The 14,853-nt window shown below is 43.6% G+C and overlaps 1 protein-coding gene across 1 annotated transcript in view; it reads left to right on the top strand.

Annotated features, from left to right (window-relative positions):
- The window catches only part of DDRGK1 (DDRGK domain containing 1), a 180,770-nt gene that overhangs the window by 116,421 nt on the left and 49,496 nt on the right, over positions 1-14,853 (top strand). The window contains exons 5-6 of the mRNA XM_069632243.1: positions 3,016-3,138; positions 5,174-5,212. Coding sequence (XP_069488344.1) covers positions 3,016-3,138; positions 5,174-5,212 — 162 coding nt within the window. The remainder of the gene's footprint in view (positions 1-3,015; positions 3,139-5,173; positions 5,213-14,853) is intronic.

Genomic DNA, 14,853 nt, shown 5'->3' with positions numbered 1-14,853 from the left:
GTCTGTACTGGTTTGCGTGGGATTAGAGTTCTTTTAAAAGATCCCTGCTTTTATTCACGCCCCTTGGAATTTCTATGAGTCAAGAATTCTTTTTTTTATATTTTTTTTAATGCTGATGGGAAGTAACCCTTTGCATGGATTCTACATGCAAGGATGTAAAACATGGAATCCAAGAAATGGGTCGGACAGTCTATTTGCTGCCACTGCTTCCTGTACCCTGGTGAAGCTACTTGTGGTACACAATACTGGCACTGTGTGAGCATTAAAACCTCTGCCATCCTCGGTATTAACCAAATTGTTCGTTTACAATTGTTCGAATTAACAATTGACCGAATTTAAAGGGTCACAATTGACCTTTTCACAATTGACCGAATATATATATATATATATATATATATCGGTTTGGTAATATATATATATGGGTTTTGGGGGGTTTGGCGTTGGGTGGGGGATTGTGGGGGGTTTCCCCCCCACATATATGGTACAATTCATATATGGTACAATTGACCTTCACAATTCGGTCAATTGTGAAAAGGTCAATTGTTATTCGAACAGTTGTAAAACGAACAATTCGTATACAACCCCATCCTCCATGTCAATCTGTGCTGCACCTCTCATTGGGCCACTGCATAAGCACCCCATCCCATGAGTGCACCTGCACTTACACTGTTTCTCACACTGCAATGCACATACAGTACTCAGGCTGATTGCTCACACAGCACTCACTGCAGCACTTGCACTGAAATCGCATGGTCTCTGTTGCCTTATTTCGCATTGTGTTAACCTTGCTCGAGAGCAGAAGAGCGCAGTACAGTGTGTGGGCATGCAGCGTTTGGGCTGTCCTCCTTTTAACAGTAGGACAGCACTGTGAGTTGCGGTCTGGCCATTCATTGGGATTAGTCTTTGGTCAGGTGTTGAAAAAAAGATCTGAGAGCTTTGCGAAACTAGGGGATTTGGGGGACATTCCGAAGCGAAACACTGATCAAATTCTTAAGTGTGGGTGTGTGACAAGAGAAGGATTGTTTGCGTGTCCATGACAAGAGAAGGGTTGTTTGTGGGTCCTCTCTTTGCAGACAAGCCAGTTCATCGATTTTCAGTGCAAGAAGTGTGTGCCACCAGATAGGTGGAGCTTAGCCGACAGGAAGGCTTATGTGCTACTTGTGTTTTGTAGATTATGCATGCAGACTTGAACAGTATCCTGGCCTGTAGAGGAAGCCAATGTAGTATGCATAGAATGGGGGTGATTCAGTCAGAATCTGCACACTCGTAATAAGACTGTTGCCACTTGGTGGACTGATTTTAGGAGAACCAAGTGAGTGGCTGTAAGCCCCATCAGGAGTGTTGTCCACCGTATCGATGTGTGAGATCACATGTACCCGCACTATGGTCCAGGAGTTCTGCATATGGATGAAGGGTTTGATTTTGGTGATGGGAGGAGATTTGGAGCCAGGCCGTTGGGCCTTCTTGGCTATTTCTTTTTGGCAGGACAGGTTGCTGTCAGTGGTGAAGCCTAGTTTAGCTGATTCTGAGACCTGCAGATCAAATTCTCCCATTTACAACTGAGTATTGTCTGTTTAAAAAGGATTGTTGAGAGGGTGCATCCTTGGGGGTCTACGCGGGAGTCTGGGAGTTGGTTTGGAGAAACGTGTACATCTGGATGCCCTGGTGTCTGTCCGAGACTTAGTAGCTAAATCAATTCAGAACAGTACCAAAGAATACCATCCTGTCGGCGAGGAGGGAGAGGTGCAAACGCTGGTCGGCAGTGTTGAATGCAGCAGAGAGGTCAAGACAGACAAGGCGGCATGAGTCACCTTTATCTATGATTTGGATGGAGGCTCCACTTTGTGCAGAACCCTGACTGAACCCTGACTGATAGTCGTTTAGGAGGTGTAGTTAAATTCTGTTGAGTAGTTGTGTAGCCACTACTTTTTCCAAGATTTTGCCAATAAACTGGAGGTTTGTAATGTACCGGTAGTTCGCCAGGTCGTCTGGGTCTAGGGTTGGGTTTTATTGCTCAACATAGAAATGTTTTTTGTAATGCATGCAGAGGCCTTTTGCCTTTGTCAATGTTTGTTTTAAAGAGCCCTCTGTCTTTTTTGTATTGTCATCTTGAACTGAAAGTACAGATCTATCAAGCCCCAAGAGTCCATAGAGTGGGGTTTGAGGTGTTGGGCCATAAGTGAACATTTTAACAGATGTTATGCTTTGCAGTTGAGAAACTATATTGAAGATGAACGGGCTTTGGGGGGGTGGGGGGAAGTTTAAACTTGACACGACACGTGCTAAAACAAAAACATTGCAATTGCAGTGGTTAGCCAGAAAAGTTATTTCGTAGGAACAACACATACAAACTGTACAACAAAACATTTCATTACATACTCCATGCATTGGAATACAATTCTATGTAAGAGGTGCTTGCGAGTGTGCATATTTAGAAATTAATTTGCCTAATGTTGCCCCCGTAGCAGGAGCATATGGCCACGTCCACGGGGAATGCATGTTTCTGATGCTTGTGAATCTATAATGTAACACCGCCGTAACTGGCAGGTTTTGCGTGAACTTTTATTGGTTTTGTTTTTTACGGTAGGGCTGCACCATTTGACCATTTATTTAGCTCCTAAAAATGTCATCTGCGGGATAGTCGCGGCAGTCTCATCCAGAGACAGCACGATCCAGATCCCTGGGCTTGCTGCAAGCAGCGGCCCCTTAGAAAAAACACATGCATCTTTGGGTGAAACCTGCTGTGGTCAGGCGGAGGCAGCGGCGAAAGGGGCTTCCCACGGCGCGTGCACATGGACTTGGCTCTAAGCACGTCCTCATATAAGAGCGGGCCTCCGCCTGAACTGCTGAACTGCGCACGCCGCACTCTCTCTTACAGTTGGGCAAACGGAGGGGGTTCTACAAGACATCGAGTGTATCCTCTCGGCTTGTTCTCTGTAGCGCTCATATGCTGGCTTCTGTTCTATAATCCACCCCGTACGCAAAGAAATGACAGCGTGACTTTGTGCCCAACAGGAGGAGGATGAAAAGAAGGCCAGGGCGGAGGCCGCGCAGCGGGAGCACGAGGAGTACCTGAAGCTGAAGGAGAGCTTTGTTGTGGAAGAGGAGGGCCTCGAAGAGGCGCTGACGGAAGAAGAGGTAAGTCCCAGCGCCGCCTGGCCTGCTATTGCGAGCACAGCTCTCAACCTCTCCTGGGCGGGTGAGAGTCTCTTGAACTATATGGGTGAGTGAAACGATTGCATTGTGGGGTATGCATTTTTCGATCAGACCTGCCACTGTATCATTTTCCAGTTTCTCTGGGAGCACAGTGCTGTCTAGCTTTCTAATTGCACCGAGCAACTTGCTTTAGTGGGTTAGAGTCTGGGGCCTGGTGATATGCTGCACACAAGTCTGTACATCCATTTCTCGCACTGAATGTGGCCCATTTTAGTTCTGGATCCGGCACAATTTATTTTTAGCCCAATCAGACTGCGGTTATGACCATTCCAGATAAAGAGAGTAGGCCGCCGATGGGTGCACGTGAGCTTTTTGCGAAATGTTTTTGGATATGATCTTCCTGGTCCCTCATCATAAGAGCGTGAGGAGAAAGCGTGCTCGCACAGGCGACTACATTATAAAGATTCTCAAACGGTATGGTCCTCTTTACAGAATGGGCCTTAGGAATACAGCCGGCGGTAGATTTCAATTACCGCTCATTATAGAATGTGAAAAGGTGTTCCCCATTAATACTCACTCTTCCAGGCCTTCAATAAATACCATCGGGTGTGATTACTGCCGACATTAAGAATGCAACCAGAAAAATGATATTACTTACTGTCATTCCCATTATGAAAAAAAAAACATCTAAGCAAAAGCTATCCTTAAAAAAAGTGTACTTTATAAATAGCGGCTTTTGTATGGCGAATGAGTCTTGTATGAACAATGCACACACGTGATAATGGAAGAGTCGTTAGTGCATTAGGGATGACATGTCAACCCCAGAAATTGAAATGTGACTGCTGCGTTTTTACCTCGTCGGTTACTATACCTGGATGTATTTAGCCCAGCGGTATGTGTGTACGTGCAGGAAAAGTATTCCTGTTGGCAGTAATTACCATGATGGTATTTAGCCCAAGCTGTATTTACCCCCGGAGGTATTGACCTATGAAGTGTTATCTGATTCTGCTCGTTAGTTTGGACTACTAGGTGATGCGTGCGCCACTTATAAGCTGCGACTATTGCATTAGAGTACAGATAGGGCACATGCCATGTGAGGAGGGGCACACAGCTTCTAGGTGTTTGCCCACCCATTGCTGGCCATGTTAATTCCTATGGCCATTCCCACCCACTTCCTCCTCCTCCCAGCCCAAAATATCTCCTCATGGGAAACTCTTTGAGCTTGCTTTATTCAAGGCGTACCATCAAACTTTGCTATCAAAGTGTCTGTCAGTGTTTTTCAAAATCACTCTTCTGAGTTAATGGCTTAATTCGAGATGCAAACGTGCCACTGGTGTAATAAAAATGTCTTAACTAGGTCTGCCTTCAGTCACTCGATTTATAAGCATTATGCGTGTCCTTCACTGAAGGCTGTTAAAAACAAGTATTGGTAAAGCCAATGGTTTCCGCTTTTGTAGAAGTATTGGGCATTTGCCAGGCATTGCTATTAGACGCCCAGGTACTTGCACCATTTTGCAGCTGGTACCATCAATGGCCAGAATACCACTACTGCCTGTTAAGTGCCTTTTGTAGACCTACACAAAGCCTAAACTGTGGGCATTGCCAATGCTTGTATTTTTTTTAATGTAATGGGTCCCTAGATCTCTTACTTCAGAGACTAGACGTGGAGGCAAAATACAGGGTAACAGTGCCCTGAACCCTGCATCCTGGTGACCGGATTGGGTAAGTTCTGCTAGCAAGTCAATATGAATTTTTCATTGATGAATTTCCCAAAAACTGCTTGAACAGGTTCACGTTTCACAGCGTGCGTACATATATATTTTACTATTTCATATGATTCTTAAATCTCTAGGTTGATATGACTCCTATTTGGAAATTTCGATTGTATTTAGTTGATTAGTTGTGCTCTTTTTACTTGAGTGTGCTTGGTGTTATTTTTTAGATTAAGCTTAAGAAATGGATAGGTGAACTAAATTGCCTTTCTTTGTATTTTATTATTTTACTCCACTCTACCTAGTCTCGCAGCGTTCTGGCAGAATTTGTCAACTACATAAAGGTAAGAAATGTTGCATATTCAAACATGTACTTTATTTCTCAAGGCAAAGAATACACATGTTTCAAAATAATGACTTGATCAGTAAAATTGCTAGACCACTGTGCATACGTGGAGCTTACATTTGAGAGTTAAATTGAAAGATTCTTATTTTTGGAACAGAAATGTCACCTTTGTTGGCTCAAAAGTCTTGAGCTGCTTGCTTGTATTTACAATAAATATTAGTAATGCAGCGTTATTGGAATGTGTGTGTGTGCTGCAGGGCAATCTTGTAGGGATCACAATAGGTTCAATATATTTCCATCTGCTTGTGACCAATAAATGCCTAGTTAGCTTGACACCAAGAGCAATCTGAAGCCAGTTTATTAACTCTCCAGGCCACATCTTGCCATCGAAGAACACCTATGTATATTTAACTTTGTTTGATTTGGGAAGTGGTCCAAAAGCACTGTAGGGCACACCTAGAGGATGTTTAACGTCGGATGGGAGTGGCATAATGGTGAAAACATGTAAATTGGCATCTCATGTGGGAGTTTGGATCAGTGTCTCGCTATGTATTGCCTCAGTCACAGAGTCTGCTCACTGGGTCATCAGTGACAGCCAGGAACTCCTTTATACTCATGCTCATCAAATGTTTATTTCGATACCAGCGCATATCAGAAGTCTAGAAGCTGCAGCACCCAAGAACTCCCAGAGCCGAAGCCTCCACCTTAAATAATGCAGGGCCTTGCACAAGTTCACCTCTGTCCTCTTAAAAAAGCACCTCAGGGTGTGGGTCACCTAACCACAATGTCATGAAAAGATGGGCATCAGGCGCCATTAAAAACGCAATCACGGGTGGGATGGCCCCACTACCGCCCAGTGCATGTATGCGTGTGTATCTGCTGCACTATATGTAGTGTGACCCTCGTTGGCAATGCGGTGCCATACAGGAAGGAGATGCAGCAATAGGAACACGGATACAATAAGGGTACACTTCCAGAGGGGGTTCCAGGGTGACGGGTAGAGAATACAGGTTAGGGATATAAAAAACGGACTCGGTCTTGATTCGTGTGATGGTCAACCTGCACCTATGCTCCCCTTGACGCTATATTCCTGTGACCTTCACACAGTCTGACTGTCCTAACTGCACTTTTGAGACCCAGGGTGTTCATCAGTGATTCCCGCCTTTACCCTCTTCTGCAATGAGGGAGGAAGAAAAGTGGGTTTCCTTTTAATTTCATTCGCCATTTGCCTTTTTATCGGTGAGAACTGAATGTTTATTTCAAAAAGTTGTTTTTCTTAACATTTAATGTTTCTTGAACCTCTTGGCTGGCATGAGTAATTTGTGGAAATTTAGATTGCATTGGCTTCGTTGTTTGGTCTATTCTTGGGTCGCACAAGAGAACCTCAGATGGGAAGTTAAATATATTGGATTTTCCAACAGTAGTGGGTTTGTTGTACGACATCATTTCTATGCATTAGTTTCAGAGCACCTGGCCTGTCCCTGGAGCGGGGTTCTGTGCCACCAACCGGAGTAACCAGACCGTAGTATGAGGAAGGGGAAGATGGGGGATGGGAAAGCGGGAAATAGATGGTACGGATTCAGAAAAGAGTAATGTTTTGTGATTGCATGGGTGGACGTTTAGTCCTGTTTGGCGGACCATAGTTCTGTAGGAATGCAGCTATGTCCTAAAGTATTGTGATAAATGGTTTGTGTTTCCAAGGCAGATATGGAAAATGGTAAGTTAGCACACAATGCAATATCAGATGGATGTGGGGCTTGGGGGGCATGTTCGGGCAATCCTGGAAGTTTGGTGGCTTATTTGCTCAGGAGGCTATTTGTTTTGCCCCAGGTCCAGGTTCAGACTGGCCTAGAGGGCAATAGGGCAATGCCCAAACCAGAAAACGCACAATGCTAGTGTGGGCCCGTTTTTCTGGTCAAAGTGGCCCACTTTGATGAGTTCCTTATCAATGCGGCTAGCCGTTTTGACCATGGTTGCTGAATAAATATTCTTTACATTGAACAATTTGCTTACATTATAACAAAAAAACACCCCCTTGGGTAATATTCAAACTGTCTGTCACAAAAGGAGTGAATTACCATTTGCAACTATGGGCCACGTTTTCTTTGGTTCCCAAGATCATTTTATGCCCCTGTCCACCCAGGTCAAACACCAGACTGTTATTTCTGCTACTGCCAAGCCTGAGCCAAGAGGGCATAGTCAAGAATACACGTGTATAAAAGGTGAATGTTGTTGACAACAGAAGGTAAGGGAGTGGAGTGGTCAAACAAGTTTGATGAAATTGAAAGAGGCCGACACTTCAATATCAGACCTTTTCTTAAGAGTTTGTGTCCGGTAATTCTAGACTATTGGGCCACTTAAAGTCGTCACACCTGGGTATGTTGCCTTTTGTAGCACTGTAAAGAGATTGTGTCCCTGTTGTCCTACTAGAGGTATGTGCATTTATAAAGCGCAGAAGGATACACGGCTAAGTTGGCCCTTAGTCTGATTAATATTTTATGCTTCAGGTTAGAAGTTCGAAACAGGTGGCAGGAAAAGGGCAATGACACTTCTGGAGCTGTCCTACCTACTATAGATTTTATTTCCTAGTAGTAAGTCATGCAAACAAGGTATTTTTAGACCAAGTGGCAGTAGAGCATCACCTGTGTGAGAATTTCTAAGATTTTGGGATAGTAACACAAAGTGATGTGATACTGACTGACTGATCAGAAAAGCGTGGCTGGCGTTCTAGTCTGTCTGTGTAGCAACACGAATATAGTTTGTGCTGTACATGGCACATGTAATTCCCTATTTTGGTCCCTGGATCGTTTTTAACCCGCTTGTTCAGTTTTCTTATTAAAAATATTTTATGAATAATAATATTTATTTATATAGCACTTTAGGCTGGATCACACCTGTTTCTATGCGCTTTATTAATAGCCATTGTTACCCTGTTTGATGGTAAAGTAAAAAAGGATATACGAATATAAATGGACTTCTCGATGTCACAAACGGCAGACAGTCCTTGTGAAAACGTATTGTTTAGCTTCACGTCTATAGAGTTATAATAATACAATGAGATTTTATGTAGGGCTTCCTGTCTGATTCGTTCCGCTTCCAATTGGTGTAATAATTAATGTTATTAATCATGTAATGGTACTCCCGTAAAATGTGGTGGGCTGTCTTTTGAGGATTGGAACTTGCCAAGTACAAGTTGAACCCATGGCAGAGGCCAGCGTCCAACCCGTGAGCTATCTATCCATCGATAGTTCATCTTAGAACAATATTTCACCATCAGAATTACACCCACGAAACCAAACCATTCCAGAACGGTTGGGAGTGGTGCTCCTCCTCTTTTGAATTAAGTTCTATTGTTCCTATACTTTTATTTTAAAAAGAAACCGTTCGGTTTCGTTGTAAAATAGGGGTGTAGGAAGAAGTTGAAACTTGCACCACAGTGCACTGAACGTTCCCTTAAACGCCAGGCGCATGTGTTTAGGGGTTTATATGGCACGTGGGAGGGGGGATTTGTAGGGGGCGGGGAAAGGCCAGCAAGGAACGTAGTTCCACTATTTCTTTTCGTACACTTTGACAGCTGCATGTGAGGATCGTCCTTGAGCAACATTGTATATGGGTAAGCTTGTGTTTTGCATACACTATTGTTCTACGCTGTTTGATTAAACGGACAAAGCAGAGTAAACACACTGGCCGTTCAGAAACCTGCTTTTTAATTCCTTCGGTCTGTTTCCTTTTCCTCTTCGCTCCCCGTGAATCTGCTGGATGTAGGAGTTACTCGTGCACCCGCATGCCTTGTTCCTTTGTACTGTGCAATAGGAGTAGTACTGGTGCTACGCCGACTGTCTTAGATCCCAAATCATTGTGCACCAGTAAACCTAATAGGTGCTGCCAAAGTGTGAGTGGCTGGCTCTTCCATCACACCTTCCTGTTCCGAGTTGTGGCAAGCACACACTCGGCACATGCTTGGATGGTGGGAGGGTGGTCTTGAGGGAAATATGAGTAGTAGGCGACAGGCAATAGGCGTGCAGCCCCCTTCCTCACAGCTTTGTGTGGGCTCGCTGGTAGATGAGGGAGGTCACCAGACCTGAGTTTGCCCTTCCCAACGGATGCACTTAGTGTTACCATGAATAACGGTCATAGTTAGCAATCATGCACCACACCATGCTCTGCAAACCCACTGATGAAAGGTGGGCGTACGCTGTGTCGAGAGGCCGCTGACATTCTTGTCGTGGTGGCCAATAAGCATTGGGGGCTACCGGGTGTCTCTTACCAACCTCTGCATAGAAGGACATCATTTTAAGAGTCACCGTTCCATCTCTTCTGGCTGTTTTATGCTATGTATAAAAGGGGCTTCCTGCTTATCTCCAGGGCTGTCCTTGCTTTTTCCTCTATGTTTAACCTTTTTGTCTGTCAGGTGCAGAATTGTTTTCTTGTACGGCCTGAAAGAATATTGCAGATATCACCGCCTTTGATCCGTCTACACCCTTTCCTTGCTATAGTTCCGAACTATGACGCAATATCACATTTGTGAAGGAGGTTACCATGGACAAAGGTAACATGTAGAAAGGCACCTTCATTTCAGACCCAAACCACGGTTTCCGTCAATGACCGTGAGCCATTCAAGTCATTCAAATGGATACATATATTCTAAGCAGCCATAACTCGCGCCACCACCGTGCACTGCTAAGACTAACACCCAGGACATCAACACTAACACCGCAGGCCCTGTAATGTATTCAAGGAAAACACTTTAGTGGCAGGGATGTTTAGGGGAAAACTTAACGCAACAAAATCCCTGAAATTCACTTACATCCACCTTAACTTTGCTTCCCCTGTTGTGCATCACAGATCACATCACTGATGACATCACTTATTACATTATAACAGTAACTGCCATTAAGCCTGGCCTTCAGCCATGGTCAGTGTGCATGGCCAACTATATTTTTACACATGAATGGCTACTAGCCATGGCCTTCAGTTACGCAGTGGTCACAACCTTCACCCATGTGCACCGAATAACTTAAAACACTTACAGGCTACTAGTCATAGATACAGATTTTGTACTTTACCAGTGGATCCAGCTTTCAACCGTGTCCACTGTATATTATACAGACTGATCAGGCTCTAGCCATGGACTTTAGTAAAATACTGGCCAGTGGCGACAATCTTTGGCTGTGCCCACTATATATTCTAGCATGCAACCAGCCATGGCCTATGACCTTGAGCATTTTGTACATGTTTTGAGCATGTCCACTGTGGGATGTTTTTACCCATGCATCCAAGCCCTACCATAAAACTGTGCATTACTGGCATTGAAAACATCATGATGGCCAGAACTCCCTAGAGAGTGCACAGGGAAAACATGAAGAATAGGCTGCCACCCATTTTTGCCTATGTTGTGAGCACAGGAGGGCACTGCCTAAAACCACCATTGGGCTACACACAGTAGCCTGAAACCATTGGGAATGGCAATGCTGATTGCCAAAAGCAACCCAGAACTGTGTGGAATTCATTTTCTTAATGTCAAAATGGATGCAATACTGGTGTTCACCACTATCAGAAAGCCGGCGTTTTAATACCACCAGACTTTTGTGTAAAACTGAACAAATGAACCCAAACCAGGCCAAGGAAAGACTTGCTAAGAGGTGGATACAATGTAAAACTATATTCTGAAATGACTTGAAGGAAGTCATTATTTAATGTATATATAAAAATAGCTGGGGATGTCAGCAGCTTAAGTGAATTTGGGTTTAAAGCCACTAAAATCGAAATGTTTAGAATAAATGAGTGACCTACTTGTGAGTGTCACATAGGTTGCAACTGTTTAAATGTCATAGTTTTGAACTTAGAATCAGCATTCTAGCTGCATGTGCAAAAATTGTAAGTTGGATTTGAATGTAGAAAACTGGGAACTAAAGGTACATTTAGCTGAATTCTGCCTGACAACTACCCCCGACAGGAGTTGACTGGCTCAACAACTCTTCCCAGGCCTGGCTACATTCTGCTGCCCCTGCCAAAAGGGGATGACACCTCTCTGATTGAATTAGGGGAGTGGCACCTGGGGACTACAGGAAACTAAACAAAGCACTGTCCGGGACTCAGGCAAATGTTATATTGGGGGGGTCGTAAAATGGCTTCCTCTTGGGAGAAACTGGGAGGGGCAGTGCCTGTGAGAAGCAAGCTGAGCTTGGGGGAAGTGGATAAACCAGAAATTCCACCATGTGCTTTGGAAAACCACACCCCTTTGGGGCCAGAGCATGATTTTAAAAAGATGGATAATTCACAGTGCGGACTTGTCAAAATTATATAAATAACATCATCATTTTTGTGATTTTTCTGTGCACATTTTAAGAGGTGTTAGGACCCTGTGGTATGTTCTTGGGGATAGTAGCGGAAAAAAGGTTGTTACTCCAAATGTATGCATGTTAAAAATCTGACACTTTATCATCTGGAACCCATATCCCTGGTGCACATGTGTGTAAAATTTGGAAAGGGTTAGAGGTCGTTATCTGGATGAAAAGGGGGGAATTCTGTCATAAGTGGACACAACATCGTACAAAGACAGGGATCAGATGGTTTGGTGCTACAGAAAATATGTTAACTGGACCTATAATATTAGAAAAATGGTAGATAGATAAATATGTATTTGGGTCAGAAATAGATTTGTGTGCAATTTGACAAGGGGAGGTTCCTCTGACCATAAAACCTACAGCATCACTCTGACACTCCATTTCTTTCCCCCAATCAAGGGAGAGAGGAAAGCTTGGCCAACGATAAGTGAGAGGGGCAGGCTTAGCTAGGCCCAGGCACACACCCACTTTCTAAACACATAAAAAGAGCCACTGGAACCCAGGTAGAGACATTCACTTTCCACTTTCTTGCGGGACGCTTTGCAGGGAGACTTCAGACTTCACATCCAGAGATCCAGACTTCAAATCCATCAATCTCCAGAGACCAGAAATTAACTCCAGAATTTGTAGCAGAGAGGCCTGAATCCACAAGCTGAATCCTCTTCAGCAGGCCTCAAAACCAACCAACTATTCAACAGCCGGGCGAGCTGTTTGAATTCTTTGCCAAGAACTTTTGCAAGAACCTGTAGCAGTATCCAGAAAGCAGTGCTGTATCCGGAACCAGAGAGAACCACAAACCAGACCGTTGTGAGCAGAACCAGTGCTTGACAGACCCAGAGAGCAGAGCTGACCCTGATAGCCAGGATTTCAGAACCACCCGCCGAAAGTCCCGTCCAACCTGACCAGACCTTGACGGCTTATTTAATAAATATAGTGCGAGTACTCGCTGTGCAAAACCAATCTCTTAGTTTAAAATAATCTAATCCAAACTATTTTAGCCTATTAGAACTGCCTCCTAAAATCGTGTCATTCTGTCATTTTTAAAACTGAAAACTGTCATTCTAAGCTTTAAAATTTAAAATCCGAAAAACTACCTATACTAAATCGGCCGTATCTCCGGAACCGTCTGGGCTAGGAGCGGGTTTTAACTGTCATCTTAAAGCTAAGATTATAAGGTTTCCAAAGAGCCTAGAACCGACTTCCTACTCTTTATAGTGCCTCCGTAATTGCGCTCGACGCACGCGACTAAATTTGCCGCGATTTGACATTTTGCTTAATTTCAGCCACGTGTAAAAATATTTGTCCTTGCTTTCCTTGCTGAAATTCGTGTGCAACCTGACAATCATTCATAGAGCATTGCTAAAGTGATCCTGAATTAATTTAAGTATCTCTCACTCACCCTGAACCTCCTATAGGGAATTGAAAGCCTTTTTAGCATATTTTTCACTTAATTGCAACCACATCAAAGTATATTGCCTGTGTTTAAAACTCCTACCTGTTTTCCTGTAAGCTTGCTAAGGGGGAACTGAATTATATTTGATTGCATTCCTGAGAACTGTGTGCTTTCCTTTTCATCTCCTTACATTGCATAGGGGGGGAGTGAATTGTTCAAGAAAAAGTGATCATATTATCTTTTGGTTGAAATCATATCAAGGTTATTTCCGTGCTGCATTCTGTCTCACCTTGCCTTTCCTTGAACCATATAAAGCATTCTCTGCCACCTTATTCTTCTGTTCCTATTTATAAGTAACCAAGAACTGTGCTACTGTTGGATTACTTATTGCTGATTACTGCTCATATTCACAAGTGTGCTATCAAATATTAATTTATTATAAAAGTGTGATATATATATATATATATTGTTTAATTTTCAAAGAAACCTTTTAATTTGCAAAACAAACCTACTTCTTGGCTCAGCGGGGTCAGGGGGATTCTGAGAGAGGGGTGTTATATAAGGGTTGTTATCCAGAGTAAATGTACTGGACATAAAAATACATCAATAAGGGCTTCCATCAGCATCCCAGACTAGGCATTGACTTAGCTGTAGTGTTGAATTGAAGTCGCTTACACCACTGTATATTTTAAAATAATAAAATGCGATAAGAGATGGCCTTTGGCCATGCCTACTGTGTATTCTACAGCACTAATTGGCCACTAGCTATTGCCTTTGGCCGTGCCTGCTGTATATTATATACACTAACTAGCCATGGTCTTCAACACAATACCAGTCAGTGGCCACGACCTTTGGCTGTGCCGACTGTATATTAAAACATATTAATGCCCACTGTCCATTTTAAAATGCTACCAGACCACTAGCTGTTAGGGAGAATTCTCAGAAATGTGCTAATTCCCTCCGACCTTAGAGACCCCCAGTTCTTTTTGCTGGACTTTAGGACTTTTGGTTTCTAACCTGGAGAGAGTGAGACCTTTTTCCCACTCTCATGTATTTTTCTGTGATTTGACCTCTGCGTTTCTTTTGACTTTGGAGTCTGACAAAATCCATAGGCATCATATTTACATTGTGACACAGCAGTGGCACAGGGAAGTCTCTTAGATTTCCCAAAGGTTTAAGTACCTTCTCTTGGTGAAACTACTGTTTCCAAGAGCAGTCAAGTGAAATTGACTTTACTTACATTTGTAACTTTCTAGACCCAGCACATTACAATAGGGTGCTGGAGGGGTTACTTAGTATCCCCTTTGTCTAGCTTCTCGTGTAACAATTTTATGTTACCCTTTCCTCGATGAATGGCTGGTGGCAGTGGTTAACCTTTTACTACCGTTATGTGTTTTTACTGTGGGCTGTGTTTTGTCAAAATGGCTCCGGTCTTCTTTTTTCACCATTTCTTTGTGAAAAGGTCCTTCTTGAGATTTACTCTGCGCGCCAAACCATGTTTGGTCTCTTTGTTCATTTTGTCTTTGGCGGGATTCACGAGTGAAGCTCGTCTCTGGCTCCAGTATGTCTGACAGGGGCAGGAAGTGAGGGAGGTGCCCAAAACTCTCTGTGCTTAATCCCCGTGGTTACAGGAATACACCTAAAAGGTTATTGGATGGCTGGCTGTCCTTGGAGGACAGCCACCCTGCTGTGTGATTGACAGCTAGGCTGGAATTAATCGGAGAAACCTGCATAAAAGGCAAGGCTTTTTGGCTGGCTTGGAAGGCTGAGTCGACCACTGGACGAAGGAATCCAAAGAAGAACTTGGAAGAGATGCCTGCTGCAACTCCTGGACCGTTGGTTTGCCCGGTGAAGCCCTGCTGCATTGCTGAAGCTCCGAATTCGTTTAGACTAGAGAAG

This window comes from Ambystoma mexicanum, chromosome 6q (genome assembly GCF_040938575.1).
Source record: "Ambystoma mexicanum isolate Mex_15411 chromosome 6q, UKY_AmexF1_1, whole genome shotgun sequence".
Classification (NCBI taxonomy): domain Eukaryota; kingdom Metazoa; phylum Chordata; class Amphibia; order Caudata; family Ambystomatidae; genus Ambystoma; species Ambystoma mexicanum.
The sequence above is the reverse complement of the archived record's forward strand: the minus strand, read 5'-3'. Positions and strand labels throughout refer to the sequence as shown.